The 24638-nt window shown below is 40.2% G+C and overlaps 2 protein-coding genes across 2 annotated transcripts; both read right to left on the bottom strand.

The window, feature by feature from the left end:
• Positions 1-74: 74 nt before the first annotated feature.
• LOC119475015 (rab GTPase-activating protein 1-like) lies at positions 75-6725 on the bottom strand. Its single transcript, XM_037747451.1, has 8 exons — positions 6238-6725; positions 5546-5626; positions 5327-5437; positions 2803-2907; positions 2634-2717; positions 2442-2513; positions 2010-2276; positions 75-628 (listed from the first exon to the last, which is right to left on the bottom strand). The coding sequence occupies exons 1-8, from the start codon at positions 6319-6321 to the stop codon at positions 386-388; spliced, it is 1047 nt and encodes a 348-aa protein (XP_037603379.1). The 5' UTR covers positions 6322-6725; the 3' UTR covers positions 75-385.
• A 758-nt stretch (positions 6726-7483) lies between these two features.
• Positions 7484-23463, bottom strand: LOC119475018 (protein FAM163A-like). The gene is made up of 6 exons (XM_037747454.1): positions 22973-23463; positions 21834-21887; positions 12373-12476; positions 11563-11586; positions 11312-11426; positions 7484-11096 (listed from the first exon to the last, which is right to left on the bottom strand). The coding sequence occupies exons 5-6, from the start codon at positions 11402-11404 to the stop codon at positions 10716-10718; spliced, it is 474 nt and encodes a 157-aa protein (XP_037603382.1). The 5' UTR covers positions 11405-11426; positions 11563-11586; positions 12373-12476; positions 21834-21887; positions 22973-23463; the 3' UTR covers positions 7484-10715.
• Positions 23464-24638: the final 1175 nt, after the last annotated feature.

The raw sequence follows: 24638 nt of genomic DNA, 5'->3' as shown, positions 1-24638 counted from the left end.
TTTCCTTATGTCATACACAAAAAACTTGTCACAGTTGCTTTAATATTGTATTCAATTTGTTTACAAATGAAGACACAAGAAGTACAGCACAAGTATAAAGAATTATGTACAAAAAAAACTCACCCGGCGCACGGATTTGGTTTACAAATATAAAAAATAACTTCATCAGTGTGTTCAGTAGTTGGAAACAGACAAGAGAGTACATGTCTGACAGCACCTGTGTGTGCTCTCAGGTACTCTCTTGTTTTGTGCTCTAGACTGCCCTCTAGTAACACAAAACCAGAAATAGCAGCTACAGTACTGAATACATACTGCACATAACATAATGTGAATAAATACTCTGAGGTCCGATCTTTCTATTGTGTCACATTCACAGTCCGAGCCATCAGAGACCACCGTCTTCTCGGTGGTCTCTGTGAGGCCACGACGGCATCTTGGCCTTCCATTCAGAGAAGGAGGCACGGTGGAGATTCCAGCTCAGTGCGGGAGCTCCACGTGCGGGTATGCTAATACTGTTAAGACCCCCTCCGCTGCCGGAGGTCTGCAGCGAGGTGAAGGCCTTACTGATCCAGGTGTTCTTTGCATCCTGGAGGTCATTGGTCAGGATTCCTTTCTGGTGCTCCAGCTCCTGTACGAGAAGGAAACAGACGTGTGTATGTGAGAAATACAGCAGGAAAAGTTAAATTCGGTGTATATTTACTGTTAATGTTCTTGTATTTCTCTGAAAGACCTTGTAATATTGTATTTATTTCTCAAAAATTTAACAAAAATTAATTCCTTAAGGAAAACTAATAAGTAAACTTATTAACAGTATTAAGAAAATCCACTTTATTGTACTATTAATATATCTATTTTTTTTACTTTGGAAGAATAGGCTGATTTCCAATCGAAGTAGGCTATTATAGATTTAATTAAAAAAAATATATATATGTACATATATTGTACATATTTTCTATAGTATTTTTCATGTTATTATTGTATTTTTCTTTCTATTCCATAATTGTTTCTTGATTTTTGCAATACTTGCTTTTATTTTTAATTTAAATGTATCTTAAACTATGTTAATCTTATGCACCAATACATAAAAGCCAATTCCTTGATGTGAAAACCTACTTAATATTTAATTGCGATTAATCCCATGATTGTCCATAGTTGGTCGTGATTAGTCACAAATTAAATGCACATTTTTTATCCGTTCAAAATGTACCTTAAAGGGAGATTTGTCAAGTATTTAATAATCTTATCAACATGGGAGTGGGCAAATATGCTTACTTTATGCAAATGTATGTATATATTTATTGTTGGAAATCAATTAACAACACAAAACAATGACAAATATTGTCCAGAAACCCTCACAGGTACTGCATTTACATAAAAAATATGCAACAACAACAGCTGTCAGTGTGTCAGTGTGCTGACTTGACTATGACTTGCTCCAAACTGCATGTGATTATCATAAAGTTGGCATGTCTGTAAAGGGGAGACTCGTGGATACCCATAGAACCCATTTTCATTCACATATCTTGAGGTCAGAGGTCAAGGGACCCCTATGGAAATGGCCATGACAGCTTTGCAAGTTTGGAGCGTTATTTAACCTCCTCCTCAACAATCTAGTATAACATGGTTGGTACCGACGTATTCCTTGGATTAATGCGTTAAAAATTAGTGGCGTTTGTTTTTGTTTTATTCCACCCCCACCAGTGTCCACCACCAGTGTCTAGACTCGGGGGGGAATCCTGTCCTATTTCCTATCTTCATATGGACCTACATGTCATGAGGATGCTTCACATCGACGGAGTCCAACAGACAAAGTCTTTCTCTGGCAATGAGTATATTCCTAGGAAAGTACCCAAAAGTACAAACCTTATGTTCTCTGTTTCATTTACATTATTGTTCATATTAAAGAGACAACGCATGATGTAACCTGGAAACAGCATGCTTAGATTCACAAAATCTGTTAATGTATATTTATATACGTGTTGTGTGATGATTTGATGGTCTGCTCTGACCTGGATCTTGCACTTGGCCTCCACCATCTGGAGTTTGGTCTGGGCCAACTCCTGTTCCAGCTCCGTGATCTGGGCCTTGAGGGACTCCTTCTCCAGGTCGTTTTTTTCCGCCTGCTCTGCCTTTTTGAGACCTTCGTCGTCCTCTTCCCAGACCGGTTCAATCGTCCAGCGGATTCCTGTCGCTGCTGCTGTCGTTGGAGACGTTGGAGTTGATGGTTCAAATGATTCTATGACGCGTCGACAGCGTGAGCAAGCCCTCACTTTATTCTGGGAAGGTGGAGAATGAGAATAAGAGGCAAATTGTGAGACAGATTGAAGACTAATCCGCCCCTAATGATACTGTGTTCAAGTGGAAGCATGACAGAGGGAAAAAAGAGACATAAAAGTAGGAAGGATGACAGTAGAGTTCTCCGGGAGGAGTACTATTCTCACATGGAATGAATCTAACTCTTCTCTGTGGGCGGCCTGCTGCCTCTCCAGACGTTTTGTCATCTCTGAGCAGATCTGAGCAGAAGAAAGAGCATCAACATCATTAGAGCACTGTGTTGTTTATTAATATATCCTCTATTGAAGTATACATTATTTCCTAATTCCAAACTGATTCCAACCATTGGTCCTCTCTACCTGTTTGTATTCTGCAATGATGCCCGACTGCCTTCTGACTTCCTCCTCAGTCTTCTGCAGCTCTCTCCGAAACACTTCCTTCGACTGTAAAGAAGAGAAGAAATCCTTCACTCATGCACATCGTCAACCATTACATTAACCCTATAACGACTGTTATAACAAAGCTTACCACTGCAGCTTCCTCCTCTCTCTCTCTTTTTTCGTCTTCTGTAGCCTGCAGTTCGTGTCTGGTCTGAAAAAGGTCTTTGGTGAGTTCATCCACTCGGTCCTCCGCCTGCAAACACAAACTATTCTGGTCAGCAGCAAATACTCTCCGTTGATTAACATCATTGTATTGTATGAATACATTTTTCATTTTGTGTGTCAGAAATGATGTAAGCTAGATCCATACATGTCCAAACTCTATTACCAAGAGTCCAGAAAATAAACAGATTTTCAGGCCTTAAAGGGTAACTTTTATATTTTTCAACCCTATTTTCCCATGTTTTTGTGTCTAAAGTGACAAAGGGGACAACAATTTTTGAAAATGGTCCAGTATTGAGCGAGAACGCTGTAACCGGAAGCCGATGAATGGGCTGCTATGTAATCGCTCGGCGCAATTGCTCACCGTTACGTTCACTAAAAGTGTTTTTTTTTTGCCACGGACAGGCTCAGATTGTTATTATAAGTGTCTTACAGCATTATGGAAAAGACCCTACAGAGAAATAAAATGTTTTTCTTTACCTTTCGCTTGATCCGGTCTGTTTGTTATTGTGCCATGTAACTTGTTGCTGAAAGACGTGAGCAAGAGTTGGAGAGAGGAGTGCCGGTGTTGTGTGAGTTTGTTTGAGTTTAGTTTATTTGTAGAGCACATTTTAAAATAACAGAAGTCGACCAAAGTGCTGTACAGTGGCAAAAGAACAATGTATAAGAATCAATAAACCAATAAAAACACAAGTGGGGAGAACATACTGTACAGTAGATACAATCAGAAAATGACAAGTCAACCAAAACAAAACAGAACTGCAGGGCAAAGTTCAGGTGGGCACAAATGCTCAGGAATAAAGGACGGTTTTGAGTTGGGTTTTAAAAGAGCTTCGGAGCCGAAGGGGCTGATCTGAGAGAAAGTGGGAGACTGTTCCAAAGTTTAGGTGCCAAGTTTAGGTCTTTGTATTTTTGTAGTTAGATGGTGGGATGACTAGGAGGCTGCGCTCTAGGAGTGGAGTGGGGGCTGAGGAGGTCAGATGAGTAGGGGGGGCGCCAAACCATTGAGAGCTTTGAAAGCAAACAGGAGGAATTTAAAGTGAATTTGGAGGTGAACTGGAAGCCAGTGCAGGGAGGCAAGGATGGAGGCTCTCAGCGAAGCTTAGTGTTTTCTAAAAACCTTTTCAATGTCAATGGCTAAATATTTAGCTGATTTCGACAATATGGATGCGACACAAGATTTCAGAACGAGACTTCTCCTTGACTTGCACACAATAACAAACAGACCGGATCAACCGAAATGTAAGAAAAACGTTTTATTTCTCTGTAGGGTTCTTTCCATAATGTTGTCAGACACTTCTATTAACAAACTGAGCCTGTCTGTGGCAGAAACAAGCTCTTTTAGTGGAGGTAAACTGATGGTGATGAATTGCCCTGAGCGTTTACATTGCAAGCTGTTTAGCGGCTGCCGGTTACAGCGTTATGCCTCAATAATGGACCAATTAAAACAAATTGTTGTCCCCTTTAGTCACTTAGACACAAAAACATGTGAGAATAGGGTCCAGATTTAATGTCTACAACTAAATTAATAAATTACTGTATTACATAATCCTGCAGAAATCGGAATAAAAATGAATTAAACAATACATCTTGCCTTTTTTCTCTCCAGGCTTTTGTGACAAGAAGAAGAGGTTATCATCTTTATATTAGAATATTTAAAGATCTTGTTGAGTCATTTCATGAAAAATTGACAATCCTTAAAGGGGAACACCACCTAAAATAAGAATCCCAGTATGTTATTTCCACAGCCTAGGAAAGTTCAATGAATATTTGTGAACATGAGCGACTCTCTCTCAAAGCCAGAAAACCAGAGAAGTAAGTCTCAAACTAGTGATGTCATCGGGTATAAAGTCTGGAGCTGCTCCAAAGACAATAAATGGGAGACTGATTATTGGACCCAAAATTTGTTTTCTTTTTTATACCTAAATGAGCTTTATTCTATTGCAGTGTTGTCGGTTGTGAAACAGCAAATGTTCCCATATACTCAGAACGCTCCCCTGGGTGTGTCATCTAGAACATCTCTCATATTAATTGTTAATGAGCAGCTCCACACTTTATATATGATGACATCGCAAATTTGAGTTTTAGCACTTTAGTTTTTTGGATTTGGGAGAGAGCTGTTCATGGTTACTAATATTTTTTGGGCTGTCTTAGACCATAGGAATAACATGTATGCATTTTGAAAATGTTCCCCTTTAATCATATTGTACGCTTTATATTTCTTCAGACAAAATGACAGCATGCTTAGTAGTGCTGGTCTGTTTATTGGAGAGTATAGTTGACATTTTGAGCTCATGTACAACTGCAGAGTTGTTATGCTGGAAACGTTTTGTTGAGATTACAGTTCGGCCGTCTCCTGAGAGGCTGTGTGATGACCTTTAGGAGGTGATAATGCTTTTTTTTAAATAAGTTCTTTTACCCTTTTGGTGAAGGGCAGCAGCTAATCGTACCTTGTCCAGAGCGTTCCTCAAGGCGACCTTGCTGATGATCAGTCTGTTGGCGAGGTTGTCGTTCTCCTGCTCCAGACGGAGGCTGGCCTGCTGCAGCCGATGGTTCTCCCTCTGCAAAAAACACAGAGTATATTAAACAGGGATAAAGTTGAGGTTGAAAGTGGACTTGCTTATCAGTGGAGTGACTTAAATGTATGTTTCTGGAAAAAGATTTCTGACCTGGTATCTCTCCGAAGGCTCTTCTTCATCATCCATTATTTGAAGCCGGCTTTCCTTTAGTGTAACTTCCTCCGTTGGGACCTGAGGGAGGGGGGAAAGAAGAGAGTCAACGCTAATGAAATACAGTAATGTCAGATTTGACTGAGTCTGAAGAAAGCAATCTCCTCCAAACAGATCTGGTGCCGGATGCTGTTACGAGCGCGACGAATCAAGAACAGGCCCCCAAAAGGAGATCAAGATAGGGATAAGTAGGAGATAAGATGAAGCTGAGCGCATGGGGGACGGACAATTTAGGAAACATAAAGGGATAATAATGGAGGGGGAGATTTACTTTAAGCTTGAATTGACAATTTCCATATCTCAAATATCTAAAATGAACAATCACAATTCATTTCCTTCTGTATCGAATCTCATATCTGTCATGTAGAGGAATGCGTTTCGTGTTACTGTCAATCAGAACTCTAATAGCGGCTTAAGCAATACTTAAAAAGCAAAGACCTTTTGTGTCTTGTGTATTCAAGCAAAGCAAATGCTTTCTAGAAAACAGTAACCTTGCCAATACTAGAGTCATGTGATGGTTTTGGATCTAATTAATGGTTAGTCTGTCATTGTGGATCAGTTGTTGATATTAGTTGTGGTGATCTAAGTGACCAAGTGAGTCTTACTGTGAATCTAGGTTCTGTTTCACCCACCAGGCAAGCGAGAATCTCTTCCTCGGTCATCTGTTCCATAAGTTGGGCATCATAGGCCATAATCATGGACATCTCTTCCATCATCTTGTGTCTTGATTTTGCAGCCCCAGGAGCTGCTCACACGAAAACGAACAATCACAGGCTTTCGCAGGTAAAACTTCCAATTCCAAACAAGAGAAATCAAGCAAATCCACCAGGAGTGTTGGACACGCTGCACCTCTTGCGAGTTCAGAGAGATGTAGCTCTCTTGTTGTTTACTTGGGATGATGCAGGCGAGAAGTCAATCCAGCGTTATGAGCATGAAGAGGAAATAATCTGGATAAAGTCCAAGTCGTCCCGGTGAAAATAAACTATGATGGTCCAAAGGTGAACAACAGAGAGAGATATTCCCGCAGGTAAAGTGTAGCTTTAACACCGCTCACACAGTGTCAGGTGGTGGTGGTGGTGAAGGAGTGTGTGTTACAGGTATATAGGCCGTAACAGGTAAAACAGGGTTTATATGCGACCTGAGAGTGCGTGTGAAAGAACGTCAGCCTTAGACACACCCACTTCACCTACTTTCTCTCAAACACACAAACAACACTGAAAAGATGAAGTCACCTGCTTGTTTCTGATTATTTTTGGTGATAACGAGCTCCCACAATAACTTTTTTGTCATTAATTAAATCCTCTATTCCTTTTGTTCACACTCTAGCTGGCAGAGCTGCTGTGTGAAGCTGCCAGACTGCCACTGCTGGTGTATCAGGACGGAGTAAATGATGAGGTATGTCACCCCGGGGTGTTGGCGTCACAAAAGCTCGACAGTCTATTATTGTCATGGGCTGAGCAGCTTGACGGCAGAGCAAACGGGTCCAGCAGGTAAAGCGATTGAATACCAAAGCATGACTGCAGAATAACAAAGAGGATGCAGCACCTCCGCCCCTGTAAATGACACCCACGTGTTCTCCCCTCATATTTTCAGTCTTACTTTTACTTTCCTAATTTCTCCTTTAAATCACTCACTTAATCTTCTTTTTCCCGACGACTGGTTTCTTTCACAGTTTCACTTCCCTTTCTTTGAGCTTCAACGTCAATCTATTTCTCACTTCTGTCTTTGAATTGTACTTTTATTTTTGTCCCTCTGTGGTTCTTCCCGCTATATTTCGGTGCTTTTTTTTCCTAAAACCAGAAACTGTTGTGATTTCAACATCCTGTGCATCTAATGTCTGAGTCATTGTGAGCGAAAGACAGACCGAAAAAAGTCCAGGCAGATATAAACATTTATTCCTCTTCAAAAAAAAAGGAACAATTTGTGAAACGTGGTGGATTTTTTTCCTCACTGTATCAGGGAATACCAAAACTTACTCTTAGTTTTATACAGAAAAAAATCCGAAAAATACATTTCAACAGTCAGAAAAAAGACTGACTAAAAATAACAGTTCAGTTCTGACGGTGCTCTTTGTGGTGCAACAAACTGGTCATCACAACAACTAAACACCCCTTTCACCTTGTTGAGTGAGTATATTGGCTATGTGGCAGTGAACACCAATGCTGAGTGGACGTCTAAATCAAGAAGTTGTTTTTACATACAGTATATAATTTAGCACATACTTCTGAAGAACAAGGGGGATGTGAGGTGAGGAAAGCTAAGAGATGTGATAATAAAGCTCACAGCTCAGTGGAAACAATGTGGTGTGAGAAAATACAGAATAAATATCTTTTATACGTCTAATCTGTTATGCTAAATATCACTGTATTTTTTTACTATTTTTCACATTTTAGCTAAATGTAAGGACGATTTTAAAGTGAATTTCCTGTTTTCCAAATGTACATTTCTATTCTCTTCTCCATGTATTCATCAAGTGGCAGAAATACAGAGAAAAGTCAACATGGAAGAATGACTGAAGAGTATGGAAAATTCACTAAAAACACACTTATACCCTGACATCCCTCACAAAAACTACAACACTCCTTGAAAATATATAGCTTCAGATATACTGTGGAATAACACTGCATCTTGTTACTGTACTGTGTAGCAGATATAATGGCTTATAAGTTACAAAACGTAAGCTTCAAGTTCAACAAAGTATGGTACATAATCTTAGTGTCTCCTTTCAACACCTCTAAAATGTGAGGATGATTTTCTTTCTGTTCATCCATCTCAATCTGTAAACATGAAAACGTTATATCGACTTATATGGAAGACGCTGCAGAACCTGCCTCCTTTTAGTTGTCTAGTTTCATTACGACTGAAGTGAAAACACAAGCAAACTAAATTCATACTTTTCTAGCGTACTAAAACTAGACTCCTTCAAATAATTGCACAAAAGATGCACAGAAAAATGCTTGAAAACTTGTAGTTTCTCCTTCACTCTTCGTGTCTGGAGAAAAGCTATTAAGCTCCATTAGTAGTTTGTGTAACTGGCAAACAACAACACCTAATAGAAAAAACTGTTAGCCCTCATGTACAGTAAGCTGGAGGGGGTGGGGGAGGGTTTCTCTGGCGAACACTGACCCTCTCAGTTAACACCAGCACGGTGAGAGCGGGAACAATGCAGGTGAGAATAACAGAAACTAACAAGGTGGCGGTCGTTTTCAGACGCTGTATCATATAACCACACAGTCAGACTGTAAAGACCAAGCTACAACAGACTGCAGCTAACACCCTCCATTACAATAATCCTCCATATCACCTCCCAGCTCATATGTATTTTAAAACTATGGATGCTGCTAAACAAAAAAAAAAGATATATCCCCGGCTATACAGGCGGAGAAGAGGATTTCCGTGGCTAATCCAAGCCGACTTGGCTATGGACAAAGGCAAATAATCCATCAGTGTTTTGGGAGTTTGTCAAACTAGAACCACAAAAACTCAATCAGTGATTGAGATGTCAGTCAGGAGGTCAGGGTAGCGTATTATTTTATGTTTTTACTTCATATAGGCATTTGTAGGCTTCAGCCTTTTGACAGAAAAAGGAGCTGAACTTTGTTTTTTAGTGTCTAAAGAACAAAAAAAAGAAATGTTATTAAGGTCTTGACACTTTATAAGTGTGTTACCTGTATTGTATATGCTTTTTACCACAATGTAGTTCTCAATTAATGTACATATTGTATTATCTTTATTATTCTAGGATGCCTAACAACATCAGGGAAAGGGACTGATGATGGAAAATAGCCTCTCAGCTAACTCGGGAACATTTACATTTGTTTGAATGTTGATTAATGTACGTTGTCCCAATTCAAATGGAAAATAAAAATCAAAGTTAATGTCATTAGTGAATAATAGCAGTTGGAGAAGGAGCAGAAAATTTGCTAATGCTATATTTTATGGGTCCATAATAATAACGATAATTTCCTCATACTTCCCCACGAAGTTTCCTAAAGGACCCGTGTAATTTGGTGCTAATTGTAGAGAAAATGGAGACTGTGTTCAATTACACTAATGAATTATTAATCCTAATTAATTACTAGCGTAACCTAGAGAGTTTTTTTTAATAGCAAATCAGCTGAACATGCAAATGTGAACAGTTCAACACGCTGTGCTTTGGAGATTAAAGTTACTAATAATAAACGAATCAATTATGTTAATGTCAATTAATATTTACTTGGGTTTAAGTTTTTCCTTTCTTTTAGTACTTAATCACACCGTTACATCCAGAATACTCGATTCTGATCAAACACAGCGTTCTGTGGTTTGTTATGGGCCATATTTGTGTCAAATTATTGATTTCTTTAGTAAGTAGCCGTGTAATAAGCGGGATAATGTACAGTGATATAAACCCCTTCAGGGCGATGCAAGACCCAGACGTGAATCGCCGTGTCGGGGTTAGCGGCTCGCTGTACATTATCCCTTACTTATTTAATTCATGACTCAAACCATAAGGTGCAAAAAAGCTAGTTTTTTTTCGGGGAAAAAACATGTATTTTGTATTTTATAAGCTTTTAATGATTAATCGCTAAGAATAAGTCATTAACATGGCTTTATGGGAATTGCTTAAAATTATTCCTAGCACCTACACAAGAATATTGACTTGGCTGTCTTTCAGTGTGCCTATAGGGACCCTTTTGTGTCCACACTATATATACTACATGCATGGTCACGTGTGTCCCTGTCCACCTTCAAAATTGGCTTGCATTAATCCAGGTGCGTTTTGCACCTAAATTTAGACACATTTTAGTACCGCATGTGATTTGGCCTTGTGTGAAACAAAATGAGGTTTGTACTAGAGTTATGTACCACTTCCCTGCTGATCTAACACTGGTTTATGCTGCTGTCTGTAGCTCCCTGTGGGTTTGGTCCAGGGATTTGTTGCCCACACAGAGGCTCCGTCAGTGGGCTCAGTTTATGGGTCAACCACATGGACGAATGAGTCAGTAATGTGGGCATTTGTGTAATTGTGCTGTATCGTAATCCATCACCTGAACTTTGTCCCAAAACAGCATGTGCTAAATGTCAGAAAGGTTTTCTATATGTGTGTGTCTTTATGGTGCAGCAGAGGTCAGACCTGGGTGCTGTAGGGGCGTGGTGGTGGGGGAGGAAACATGTCCGTGGGACCGTAGTAACTCAGAGGGGAGGAGCTCTGCGGGTTGGCAGAAAGCGGGAGAGAGACGCACGGGTTCTCGTAGTAGGTGTGGAAGCCCAGCCGCTCGCCGCCGTTACGCATCTCGTCTGTGAGTCCGGAGCGGAGGGAGTACGGCGAGCAGGTGGGGCAGTGGCTGTGGTGAGAACCCGAGTCCAGCTGATCCAGAGAGACGGGGGTGATGGCGGCGCCGTCCATGGCGAGGGCGTTGCAGGCGTTGCAGGGGAAGTGAGAGAGAGGGTCCGCTCCCACCACGGAGCCCACGTCCACCTCAGAATCATTCTTCTTACAGCAGTAATACTGCAGAGGGGTTAGACAAGGTAGTAGGTGAAGTAGTGCCAGAAATCCCAACTCTGCTTTTAAACTACAACTTTCTCGTGATATTCACACATCGCTGAGCTCACTTTCTTTTAAAAGGTCATCTATATAAAACTTTATATTGATTTTTCAAGCATGCTTTTGAAATGACTGAAGCACAGACACATTCATACACACACACAGTGACACACTGATACCTGGAGTCTACAGTAACAGAGCACTGCTACAATGCACAGCAGTATCACTCCGGCGAGAATTCCTCCGGATATAACAATAGTTCCCGCTGACATTCGACCAGCTCTCCATCAAACCCTTCAGAGGGAGGCAGAGTTTGAAGACAGGACAGAAGAGTGAGGGAAAAAAGAGACTGTGAATGAGCTTATTAGACATCTGGACTCCGGTAGTGCCGGTAGAGATTAAACTACTGCAAAATATTCAACATACTTACGTCCAACAAAGGTTTCTATAATGCCTGCAAAGAGAACCAATGTAGGCTGAATTAGTACATTCATGTAACATCATGATGTAACCTCAACTGATGAAACATCTTGTAAGTTATCATGCAGCTGTTATCAGAAAGCTTTAGATGTGTCAGGTTTCATAGATACAGATGGATGCTACATTAAAAGGAAAGAAAGAAAAAAAAAACACCATGATCCTATAGAGAGCCGAAGTCAAGAAATCTGAACGGTAGTTAACGGAGAGAGATAAATATTGTTTTGATCCTGTTTGAATTGCACCATGAATCACACATATGATGTTTGTCAATTTAAAACATAATTTTGCAAGTCAAGGATGTCTCAGTTTGTTGTAGTATCATTTAGTTTTGCGTGAAGTGAGACCCGCTGCTGGTGTGAGTACATCCCAGTAGGAAACACACAGGTATCGTAGCTTCAGCTAGAGAGACGTCACTTATGCAACTTTTGGGTGTGTCGTCTTTCTAATTACGTAGTTTCACAAGTCTGATACTTCAACAGTTTAACAACAAACTGAGACTTTCTTGACTTGCAAAATTATCTTTTAATTTGACAAACATCATATCTGTGATTCAAACGGGATCAAATAAATATTTGTCTCTCTCCGTTTACTACCGTTTTTTTTTTTCCGAAATAAGGTCCCATGGTGGTCCACCGGAAGGGGGTGTGACTTCGGCGCTTGTGGCTAACAATATGTTGTTTTCAGTCGTTATGAGCTTAGTAGAAAAGTAATTTTGCCACTTGATAAAGCAGTAATTCTTATAGAAGAGAGAGACACTTACATTAGAAGACAGCGGGAGATGCAGAGATGGAGGAGTGTGAGAAGGTAGGAAACCATGACAGGCCTGTGGAGCATTACTCTCAAAACCTCCTCTCACTGTAACTCCTGCAGGAAAAGAAGAAGAGGCTTCTGTCAAGAGAAAATTCAAGAAATACAGCTGATGATTATATTCATGCACCCAATTCATTCCTTTTCAGGCCGTATGTGCAGTATACGAAAACTGTACCATCTACTTTTATTTTACATTATTGTGTTTTATCAATACATATCAATACTGAATATTTCAAAACGGTTTCAATAATCATTTTTCACAGTATCGATACATGGGTTAACAAGCTGTGCTTTCTGCTCTCTCTTCTCTCCCACAGCGAGTTGACACATTGACATTTATCTTTGAATGAAAGTCTAAAATTTGATGCCCCGATTTTTCCCCGTGGTATCTAAAATGGCACTGAATATCAATATTTTTTAAGGTGTTGTATCGAGGTTAGAAATATCAGTATTGTGACTACAGTATATTACATTACAAGCAGACAAAACAGAGGCACTGTATTTCATTTTGTCCGGTCTTGCTTTTCTTTTTATTTGAGTTTATGAAATTGTTTAGACTATAAAACGCTGAAAATAATGACAGGTGACTGTTACAAATTACCGTAGCCTGAAGTGATGTACTTCAAACTGCTTATTTCGTTGGATCGACAATCCAAAAACCCACCAAGTATTCAATTTACAATGACGGAGAAAAGCAGCAAATCCTCACATTTGAGGAGCTGGAACCAGACTATTAAGCTATTATCAAAAATGTCAGATTAATCAACTTGACTATTTGTTACAGCACTAGAGTTTACATCACATCCACCATTTCATATGTGCTCATAATAAGATCCATGAATGCAGGCATGAATTATATATAATTATACTGGCTGCGGGAATCTTAAAAGCAACAATTGCAGTGTGACTGAGACCACTTTGGATGGCAAACACACACACTCAAGATGTAGATGGATCAGCATGCTGAATGCAGCAGCACCTTGCCGTGCACACTTGCCATATGGCCAGTACGTTATATGCATATATGCAGTACATTTCCAGCATACTAAATCTGATTCCTATGCTAGTGTGACTGATTCAACAACACCTCTCAAAGTTGCATGAATTATCATCATGTGATCTCCTGGATTCGATACCAAAATAGCAATTAAACAACAGAGTAAATATGATACGATATGATATTATCACGATATTTAAGTCACGATACAATCTTATTATGATTCTAAACATTTTGCATTTAACACTCTGTCTTCATCTCAGAGTTTTCATTCACATATCTTGAGGTCAGAGGTCAAGGGACGCCCTTTGAAAATGGCCATGCCAGCTTTTCCTCACCAAAATTAAGCAAAACTTTGGAGCGGTATTTAACATTCTTCCCGACAAGCTAACATGACATGGTTGGTACCAATTGTTTGGTTGGGTTAGGTTCATAAGATACCGGTTTCTTCCCACCACAACCTCTGCGAGTAGCCGTTGGATTGTTAACACGTTAATAGTTTATATAGTAAAAGATCGATACTTGACGTCCTGGTATCAATACAATATTGCCACCTGACACCACTGAGACGGTATCTAACATAGTCTAGATACTCTGCCGGGGTAAAGTCAAGAAAAGAACCAGATGCATGCACAAACACTCACTGCCAAATTATAGTCAAGTGATTTCTAAAGTCATCCAGCATTCGCTCTGCATTGCAGGTAAATAATCTTGAACAAATAGCTCTGATTGGCAGAGACACGCAGGAGCAAAAACGATGTATGAAAAGAAATCAAGAGTCTGCACACATAATTATCTCCCCCTGCATACAGAAAATGTACTGTCTAGTCTCAAATAGACCTTATAAACAGCTCCATCTGACAGAAAGCAATAAATTAGCTGCATGATAGAACATGTGTACGAATGCCTTGGCATTCACATTAAAATGCCAAATAAACACACAATCCAAATATGAATACGATAGAATTACTTTTCACATCAGTATATAAAATGCATGATTTTGACATTAATTTAGACCAATTTATATGGTTGAGTTCAGGCGGAATTATTCATTTTAAGCACTGCCATTATAGTAATTACAACACCAGACGACTTTGTTTATCTACTGTTCAAGTTGATTAACTAAACCATCCAGATATTTCTCAACGGAAGAATAACATTCAATTATCCCAATTAAATTGATAAAAAATAATGACGAACTTCTTTCTCATTACTGGTGTATCAATGTAATTTTCTAAGAGCTCCCAAAGCTGTAATTTACAGTGAATTGTAGTCTTATTGCCTAATGAAATGGTTTAAACATTCTAGTTCTTGTTGTATAGAGTGGTGCAGGGATGATGTATTTTTGTAGCCCAATCTGGATTCCCTTGATAAAAAGCAAATGGGATTTTTCCATTGGGTTTTGGATTATTGCAGAAAATAAGCTCTGTGGCAAACACACATTTATAATGCTTACTGGTTTTGTTCAGCAAGAATCTCCACAAATGAACAACAGTTTAATGATTTTTGAAGTGTAAATGATTGCCAGGAGTAAAAAGTTAACGTTAGGCTATAAACAAACTACACCATATTTACTGACATATTTTATATAGTAGAACAAAACATTAAAATCTCTGAAGCTTGTGTGAACCACAGACCTTGTTTCATGCATCTAACTAAAAACTTGTGCTGTCAATCGATTAAAATATGTAATCGCAATTAATCGCATGATTGTCCACAGCTAATCGCGATTAATCGTAAATGAATCGCACATTTCTGTATCTGTTCAAATGTACTTTAAAGGGAGATTTGTCAAGTATTTAATACTCTTATCAACATGGGAGTGGACAAACATGCTTGCTTTATGCAAATGTATGTAAATATTTATTATTGGAAATTAATTATCAACACAAAACAATGAGAAATATTGTCCAGAAACCCTCACAGGTACTGCATTTAGCATAAACAATATGCTCAAATCATAATATGGCAAACTGCAGCCCAACAGGCAACAACAGATGCCAGTGTGTCAGTGTGCTGACTTGACTATGACTTGCTCCAAACTGCATGTGATTATCATAAAGTGGGCATGTCTGTAAAGGGGAGACTTGTGGGTACCCATAGAACATATTTTCATTCACATATCTGGAGGTCAGAGGTCAAGGGACCCCTTTGAAAATCACCATGCCAGTTGTTCCTCGCCAAAATGTAGCGTATGTTTGAAGCGTTATTTAACCTCCTTTCCAACAAGCTAATGAAATGGTTGGTACCAATGGATTCCTTAGGTTTTCTAGTTTCATATGATGCCACTCTAGTTTTTAAAACTGAGCCAGCTACAACCTAAACATAAAAGAAATTGTTAATGCGTTAAATAAAATAGTGGCATTCAAACTAATTTACATTGACTCTAACGACGTAACTGTAAAATCTGCTGCCTGACTGAGGAGCCACATGTTTCCCCACCTTATCCAGAGTGAAATTCAGCCAGAGGTTTCTTTCCTCTGTCTCTTTTGTGTTTCAACCGTCTGAATTGAAATAGTGGGGTGTGTCCCTTATCATAAATCTAACATTTAACACCGAATGCAACATAAATCTGACAAATTGAACACAATCACAGAGAGAAATGTGTTTGTGCGTTGAAAATGAGCATGTGAGCCTCTCTCCTAGACAGCTCACTCGGTGCAGTATCTTCCATTGCGTCATCGTACTAAATTATATACACCACGGGCCACGCTAATGTCGTTAAAAGCGATGTGAAGTCTCTCTTGCTCCCCATTTCTCCATCTCTTCCCTTTCTAGCTCACTCACTATCTAATGTCTCTTCAGTCCTCCTCTTGCCTCTCGTCCTCTCCTTTACTCTCCTAATCTCCCATTCACTCTTTAAGCCATATCCTCCTCCTCCTCCTCCTTCACCACGCTGTACATCATCCCACTCCTGGTCTATCTGTTCAATTCCCTCGGCTTTCACGGCATGGCAAGACTGCTGAGGCCACTATAGCAAAATGATGCAGAGATTATATGATGTATATCAACACAGACAAAGCAATGGAACCTTTCTAGAACAAAAAATAAGAGAATTTGATGAATTATGCTAGAAAGGGAGCATTGAGGTAAAGCCTCAGATTAGAGAGTTTCCAACAGACTGGAGAGACAAAGACGCCAAGTGACAGAGGTTTGGAGACTCAACTCTAGCGCTGTCAGAGTATCTTAACCAACGCAGTCCATATATGACTCTCAGTGGGTTCAGAGCTGTCGGATTCAACTGGGAAACACACGCAAACACAAATCCGAGCAAACACACATATAAGAACTCTCACAAAACAAAAAATGTGGCCTGAAAGGGATTTAGAGGATCTGCCATAAATCCCCGTCAGATGCTGACTTGTTAAACTGACAGGGGTGAAGGGGGATGAGACGGTCTCAGAGGAGCCAACATCTGATGTGTACAACACAAAACCTCCTTTAAGTAATCAAGCGTACGACTCCCAGGTGACCAGTAGACAGTTTGTGTCTGTCAAAAGAGCTTTAGTGACAGTGAGTAAAGAATCCAGTTCTTCACTGCACAAGAGAAATGCTGAAGGAAATGTGTATCCCTGAGATTTGCAGGGATTTTGACTGAAGCACAAAAGCAACGCTCAGCGGTTTGTTGTGTGTCTGTGTGTGAGAGAGAGAGAGGATCAGTGGGTGGAGTTAGTTGACGGTTCAAGAAGTAAAAGTCCTGCTTATTTTACGGTCGTGTTAGGTGACTGGCAGTTGGAGCACTTCCAAGGAATGAATGGACATGAGATTAACTCATCAGTACAAAAGATGTTGCAGTACCTTGCACGGCAACTGGATCCTCGTGATGTTACGAGATCATGCAAGAATGGTGGGATCACATATCACATGAAAATCCATCTTGTCAAGTAATGCGTTTGTGGCCACGGGCCAATCAGCATCCTGTGAGGAGCTACGAGCGTGGCTTAATGACACGTAGAGGCAACTAGTCATTCTAAACAATGGTTGCTCATAAAGAGGTTAGTGTAGATGCTGCAATAACATCGGTTATATCAGAACTGAAGTGTATTTCTTCATTTACATAAGAGCAAAGAACGGCACTGTAGGCTTTTCCAGATGGAAAAGATGTTTTTGCTCTTCTGCCGCCAAGAATTTGATTGATGGATGGTTCATCCAATCACCTGCCAAGTATTTTTTTTGAAAGGGCCTGCCCTTTTCCAAAGACGGCTCCTCAGACGGTTATGTGTAACAAACCATCTGGTGGGACAGGTTACACAAGATGACCACCTGCATTGGGAAACATCTTCTTTCATTAGAAGTTTAAGACATAAAAACTTCAAGAGGAGAAGTCAACTACAACTCCTGAATAGTGTTTTGGTGAAACACATCCAATCGTAGATCTTAATATTCTGCTGCGTGCAACGCTAACATCGAGCTGAAGCTAAAATATAAACTTTGTAGAAACCTCATAATATAGTCAACATTAAATCAGTTCAGTTTTAGAGTCTGTGCTAGTTTTACTAGTTAAGCTACTGGGTATCACAGCAGAGCTGAAATGAGTAGTCAATTAATCAATTAGTCGACCAACAGGAAATTAATTGGCAACTATTTTGATAATCAAATTATCATTTCAGTATCATTTTCAAGAAAAAAATGCCAAACATTCTCTGGTTCCAACTTCTCAAATGCTTTTCTTTGTCGTATATGATAGCAAATTAAATACATTTAAGGTTTTTGTACTGTTGACGATAAAATAAGTAATCTGAATGTCCCATTGGGCTCTTAATTGAGAAAGTAATTGACAGATTAATCAATTGTTGCGGCTCTTTATTATAGTATTTAGAGCTATTTGCCATACCAAACTGACGGAATGAATTGGTCTTCTTGGAAATAATCGTTGCCATAACATAAACCTACAGTATGATCCAGGAGACTCCTGTGTTTCCATCCTGAAGAACATTGAGGATATCATTGGGAGAAAACTTTAAAATGAGAATATAATGTAAAGTCATAAAAAAATACTTTTAAAACCAGTGGCTCCTGCTACTCAGCAAATCAATTAACAAAGTTTCTTGTTTCACATGTGATAACAATGTTGAATGTTGCACTGAACATTCGCTTGAGGCAGTTTCATGTGATTTTTTGATCATGATAAGAATATATTCTTATTAATATTGTGATGTTGAATTTAATTATACAACCCAAACATACAGATCAAGAAGAGTGCTCTTTTTTGCTCTTTCATACATAAAACATACTCGTACTTAATTGGTGATATGATTAAACCTTTGTTCAAGCTACCGCAACATCATATAATTTCGACCTTCATAATGTTGGAAATGTTGAGAGGTGGAGAGGTTTCACACTCCACTTGCAGAACTATACTTAGCAGTTCTGTCGTCTCTTGACACAGTGAAAAGCAGGAGATGAGAGGCAGCTGAGAGAGGTGTCATATTTTAATTTGTTTTCTCTGTGGGAAATGAAACGATCCTAGCAGTCAGCTAAATGCAAACGCACAGAAACACACGAGCGTGCGTGGGTGAACAACCGGCTCACACACACTCACACACACATCCATCACCGATCATATCCCTAATCGAAAGTTGGAGAGGTAAAAACGCTTCCCTCTGAAGTTTCACGTGGGATGATGTGGTGATGATTTTGTGTTTTGAAATTAAGAGCTCTTACTCCCATGTGATGCCTGAGAGAACCAGGAAAACTAGAGAAGCTTTGAACGGAAAATGTAATCACAAAACCAAACTTTATCTACAAGTTAAAGGAACAGTGCAACGTTTTGGGAAATAGGCTTGTTTAATTTCTTGTTGAGAGTTAGATGGGAGGATTGATACCACTCTTATATTTATCTGTTGAATATTTAATCAAACTCTGGTGTGGTTCGTTTGGGTGATTGTGAACTCTGATGCGGACCAAAACAACTGATCCAAGACCGCTTGCGAGAGGTGGTCAAGCCAACCAAAACGCAGGCTGCCTTTGCAGGCATTTGTTGAGATGTACACAGGTAAACAAAGTCCGATGTTTGCCTGACAACTAGGCCAAAGAGAACATACAGAATATGCTAAATAAAGTCCACAAAAATAGTGCTGTTTATAAAGTAATTCTGGATAAACTGGAGGAGAAGAGATTCGTGCGCACAGTAGATTACACAGACACAGTAGAGGTCAAAGTGAAAACATTTCGACAGCAATATTTCAAAGTCTCGAGAAAGCTCTTGAGACGAAAAAGATAAATTTGCTCCTTCGTACATGCCCCTCAGCAAATATTTTTTTTTATTTGAACCACATTAAATAGAAAACTAACCAAAAGTAACAATTTCACTCAGATTCGGACTAGCCAAAAGGGCTACGGTTTGTGAGAGCACCTTTAAAGCTCACTAATTAAGAAGTTATATCTCGCTATTTTGATCCGTACAAAAAGCGAAGTGTAAAAAACCCCACATTGTGGTTTCATGTGGGGTTAGGTTGTGGACTATTTCTTGGCCGGGAGCAGTGACTTCCTGGAGTCTTGTCATCACTCTGAGGTTGCCTGGCAACCAGCGGAGACTGTAGGAAGTGGCTCACTGAGCCCGGCCAAAAACAGTAGTCCGACACTTAAACCTCCGATTGTCTCAACTTTGGACAGAGATGACTAGCTGTTTCTTGTCTTTATGCTAAGCTAACGGTCTCCTCAGTTAAGTCTTAAAATGTTTCGTTTTGTCCGACCAACAGTTTGCCATTAACTTCTTCCACTCCTTGAGGGCGCCAGTGCCCTCGGCCGGGTTTACTGTCTTTTTAGAGGCTGTAGCGGGAGCTAAACGTATCATATGAAACTAGAAAACCAAAGGAATTCATTGGTACCAACCATGTCATGCTGGCATGTCAGGAAGTTAGGCTAAATTGGTGAGGAAAAACTGGCATGGCTATTTTCAAAGGGGCCCCTTTATGATGATCACATGGCAGTTTTGGGCATAAACCATGCTGTTCTTTGCATGCAGTATAAATGTGTTATTTTTTCCTACTAAAAATGCTTTCTGCATACTGGGGTCCCTAAACCAACATGACATACATTCTGCTGACCTGCCATCTCCCCCTAAAGACCCCCTGTCCCCCCGTAAAAAAGACAAAAATGGGTCTATGAAAAAGAGGGGTGGAGTGGAAAAGGTTAACAAACTATTAACAATGATATAAAACAAACAAATCCTCATATTTCTAGATCCTGGAACCAGCAAATGTTTGACATTTTTGATTGATAAAGGCCTTAAATAACGAATCAACTCATTTTCTGTCAATCAGCTAATCATCTAAGGTAATCGGCTAATCATTGCAACCCATTATAATCTATTTTTAATCCTATACATTCTTTAGAACCTCTCCTGGAAATCACTCTGGCTTAGTGCCCTAATCAATCAATCTTTAGAGTCTCACCATTCTGTGTCTTTGCAGATCAATAGAATATAAATAACTATGTGAGCGCGGCAGTACGTTATAGGTATTTAAAAAATCATTTTGAAAGCTGAAACTCATTCTAAGCTCCCAGAAGACATTAGCTAGTGGCAGAGTCATTATGTGGATGAGCTTTAATCCATTTCAAAAGGGGACCAAATAGAGAAGCTGGGTTGATTCTACAAAAAGGAGATGGATGGGAAACAGAAACCCTACACAGAGTGAGATGGAGCGAGGAGGATGGCAGTATACCTGACCGGCTCCTTGCTACATCTCCATTCTTAAATAATGATATGAATATTTCGTTGAGGTGGCCTCCAACTTTTGCGCTGGAAATCACAGTGAGTCCCTGCAATTTTAAAGCCCTGGGGCTTCAATTATTCAAGTATCATTCCTTTAACAATATTTTTCCATCACAGGGCAATTTAGCCAGGTAGTAAAATCGGGGCTTTTCTGCCTCGTCTGCCTCTGAAAGCACTCATCTCAGCGTGTGAGGAGAGGAACACATCCACATCTAGGACAGAGACACCCACTGCTAGAGCAGGGGCAAACAAAGACAGCAAGGAGTGGGAGAGAAAAAGGGGGGAGGAAAAGTGGATGATTTTCAAATAGTCTAAACGGAATTCAGTCATCCGTGTTTTCCATGTGACTGACGACACACACACTCGCTCTGGCCTCTTCTTTTGTGTTTGGAGTGTCATAATTACCTCCTTTATTTTGGATAATTTATGGTTGAATAAAACTGGGATTTGTGCACTGAGCAGGGGTTGAATTCTGTGCAGATAATGCCCAAAAGAAAAAGGGAAACCATTGAAATCTAAACAAGCTGTTGAAGATATAAGAGCTGAAACACAAGTGAACACTTCTAGCTACACACAGTTCGCCCAGAGCGAGATCCCTGAGGTGCAGAGATCAGAGACAACACGCCAACAACCTGCCTGGCAAACAGTGTGTGTGTGTACAGAGAGAGAGAGACAATAAACAAACACACCCCCTTACCTGTACAAGTCACCATCTGGGGGGATAGGATCCTTGATTGTGCTGCAAAGCCCCCTGGGAAAGAGACATGACATCAGTTAGAACAATGATGCTATAGGAGACGCCTCGGGGCCTCAGCAGTGATGTGGTCAGCACTGCAGAGATCCAGTAAATGATCATAAATTCATTCATTAAATCCGCTTTCATAGCATTCATTACTCCTGCACCGCCTCAGTGCTCACAAGTTATAAGAAATTGTTTTTTTTAAAATAGTTTTGTACATGCATAATTGAAATCTAACATATAGAAAACATATATCATGTTACAAAAGTGGCCATAATCATGCAGGATAAAGTACAGATGGTCATTAATGCACTAGAAGTTAATGTTGCATATGATTCTTTGTCTTTCTATTTCTCTTCTAGTATAATGCAAACAGACTTCTGTGTATTGATTTACCATAAACAGGAATAAAATGGAAGATAAACCCCCATTATAAATCGATTTCTACACCTGTCCAGATTATGTTACTAATCCAGGACACACATCACTGCAAGTAATATCAAACTACAGTATAAACAACCGTTTAGCAAAGATAAAAAAAATTGCTCCTGCACCGCCTTAGTGCTCATAAGTTATAAGAAATTGGTTTGTTAAAATAGTTTTGCACATGCATATATGAAATCTAACATATAGAAAACATATATCATATATTAAATCAGCATAAAAGTGGCCATAATCATGCAGGATAAAGTACAGATGGTCATTAATGCACTAGAAATGAATGTTGCATATGATTCTTTGTCTTTCTATTTCTCTTCTAGTATAATGCAAACAGACTTCTGTGTATTGATTTTACCATAAACAGGAATAAAATGGAAGATAAACCCCCATTATAAATCGATTTCTACACCTGTCCAGATTATGTTACAAATCCAGGACACACATCACTGCAAGTAATGTCAAACTACAGTATAAAACGATAAAAAAACGTCATTAAACACTTTTCTAAGCTCATGTTTGAAGTGAATGGGCGGCTGGAGGTCAATTTATCAGCTGTTACATCACTGATGAGCCTCATCTCTACTCTAATTAAGCGGATACATGGATGCGCAGAGCTCTGAAGTGGCGCACGGAGGATTGTAAAGAAAGACTCATACCTTTCAGATTGAAGGAAATCTCAGCAACCTGTTTGAGAGACCGTTTTCTTCTTTGTAAGTCCGGTGATGTCCTCTCTCTCTCTCTCTCTCTCTCTCTCCAGCAGCACCGGTTCATTAAAGACCCTCCTGCGCTCTCTCTCGCTATACAACCGGAACCATCACGTCATTATCCTCCGGTCGGTTCGGTTATCCTCCCGGTTCACGCACAGCCAGGTGCAAGTGAGGGCCTGTGGGGAATCTCATGGCATCCTCCTCCTCTTCCTCTGTGGAGCGCTGGAGACGGATGAGACGAGGTGGTGGTCCTGATGCTGAGTGGCATCGCTCGGCGTGGCTGCTGCTGCACCGGGGGGCGGTTTGGCACCACAGCTTGACACCGTGTGATATCACTTTACCGGGAGGGTGGGAGGTGGAGGTGGTGTGTGGACAGGGAGGTCGTCACCAGCCTTAATTTGATTTGCACCCTGACTGACAGCCAGCCACCCCAAACCCCTCTCACACACAGTCACATGATATTGATCTTTCCCAGTTATGTTGGCTTTTTTTTTTAAGTTTCCTTTCTTTCTTTCTTTCTTTAAAGGGACTGTTTGTAACTTTCAAAAATGCTTGTTAACAGCGACACCTGTGGCCGTGAAATCAACAAAAGTCAGGGTCGGCTTGCGCTTGTGCTCGCTCTACATAGACATGAACGAGCATCGCTCAAAACAGCGAGGCGACACACGTCAGCTAAAACCACAATATCACTCTATATTTCAGCTGCTTGGCAGTAATATTGGCCGACCAGATGAAGGTCTCTCAATGAATCAATGCTGATCCTAGTGTTGACTTTTCCTGCCTCAGCCTTCCGACCGCGGCCGCAGGGAGACACTGGCACCCGGTCGGAGACGATAACGTTTCTCGCTGCGGAGCCCCGTCACTTCACAAGACACAGGAAACCTCTGTTGGTCTGGAGGAGCCGCAGCAGTTATTTCTGCACAAATGTCCACTGAATATTCACTAGATATTCTCAGAGCTAAACTAACTCTTCTGCAGTGTGTAGTGTGCGCGCATGCACGTCTAGAGGTGGAGCGAAACAGCGAGAACGCACGCGGTGTGTGAGTGAAGGCAAGCAGGCAGCGGAGACTCCGGCCACACGCGAGCGCGCATCAGGAGCGCACATACATAAATGAGCGCGCATACATACGGGAGCGTGCATGGGATCCCGACCCAGTAGATTTATACGTGTAAAAAGTTACAAACAGTCCCTTTAATTTATTTTTCTCTCCATTTGGTTTTATCCATATTTCATTTTATTTTATTTTGTTATGAGGAAAAGGAAGGAAAGAAGAAAAAAAAAAGAAACTCCTCAACGGCCCGTGAATGGGCCATGATGCCTCAACACCAACTGGGCTCCTCCTCCATCTCCTCTCTCCTCCCTCCAACCATTTCCTCTATGGATAGAAAAGGGCATAATCCCTGAGCTATCAAACCAAGCCCACGAATTTACGAGTACGTGTCACCAGCCTGAGATGAAAGAGTAAAGCTGCTGGAGTTTGAACAGAGGTGCTGCTGGAGGTTCACATCGGCTTTTTGTTGAAGGAAAATTTCCAAATTTACATCCAAAGCCTTGATCTCTCTGTAAAGTAAAACCCTATTTCTTGACTCTGCAATCCTTACGTGGAACTTGCAA

Source organism: Sebastes umbrosus, chromosome 16 (genome assembly GCF_015220745.1).
Source record: "Sebastes umbrosus isolate fSebUmb1 chromosome 16, fSebUmb1.pri, whole genome shotgun sequence".
Classification (NCBI taxonomy): Eukaryota; Metazoa; Chordata; class Actinopteri; order Perciformes; family Sebastidae; genus Sebastes; species Sebastes umbrosus.
The sequence above is the reverse complement of the archived record's forward strand: the minus strand, read 5'-3'. Positions and strand labels throughout refer to the sequence as shown.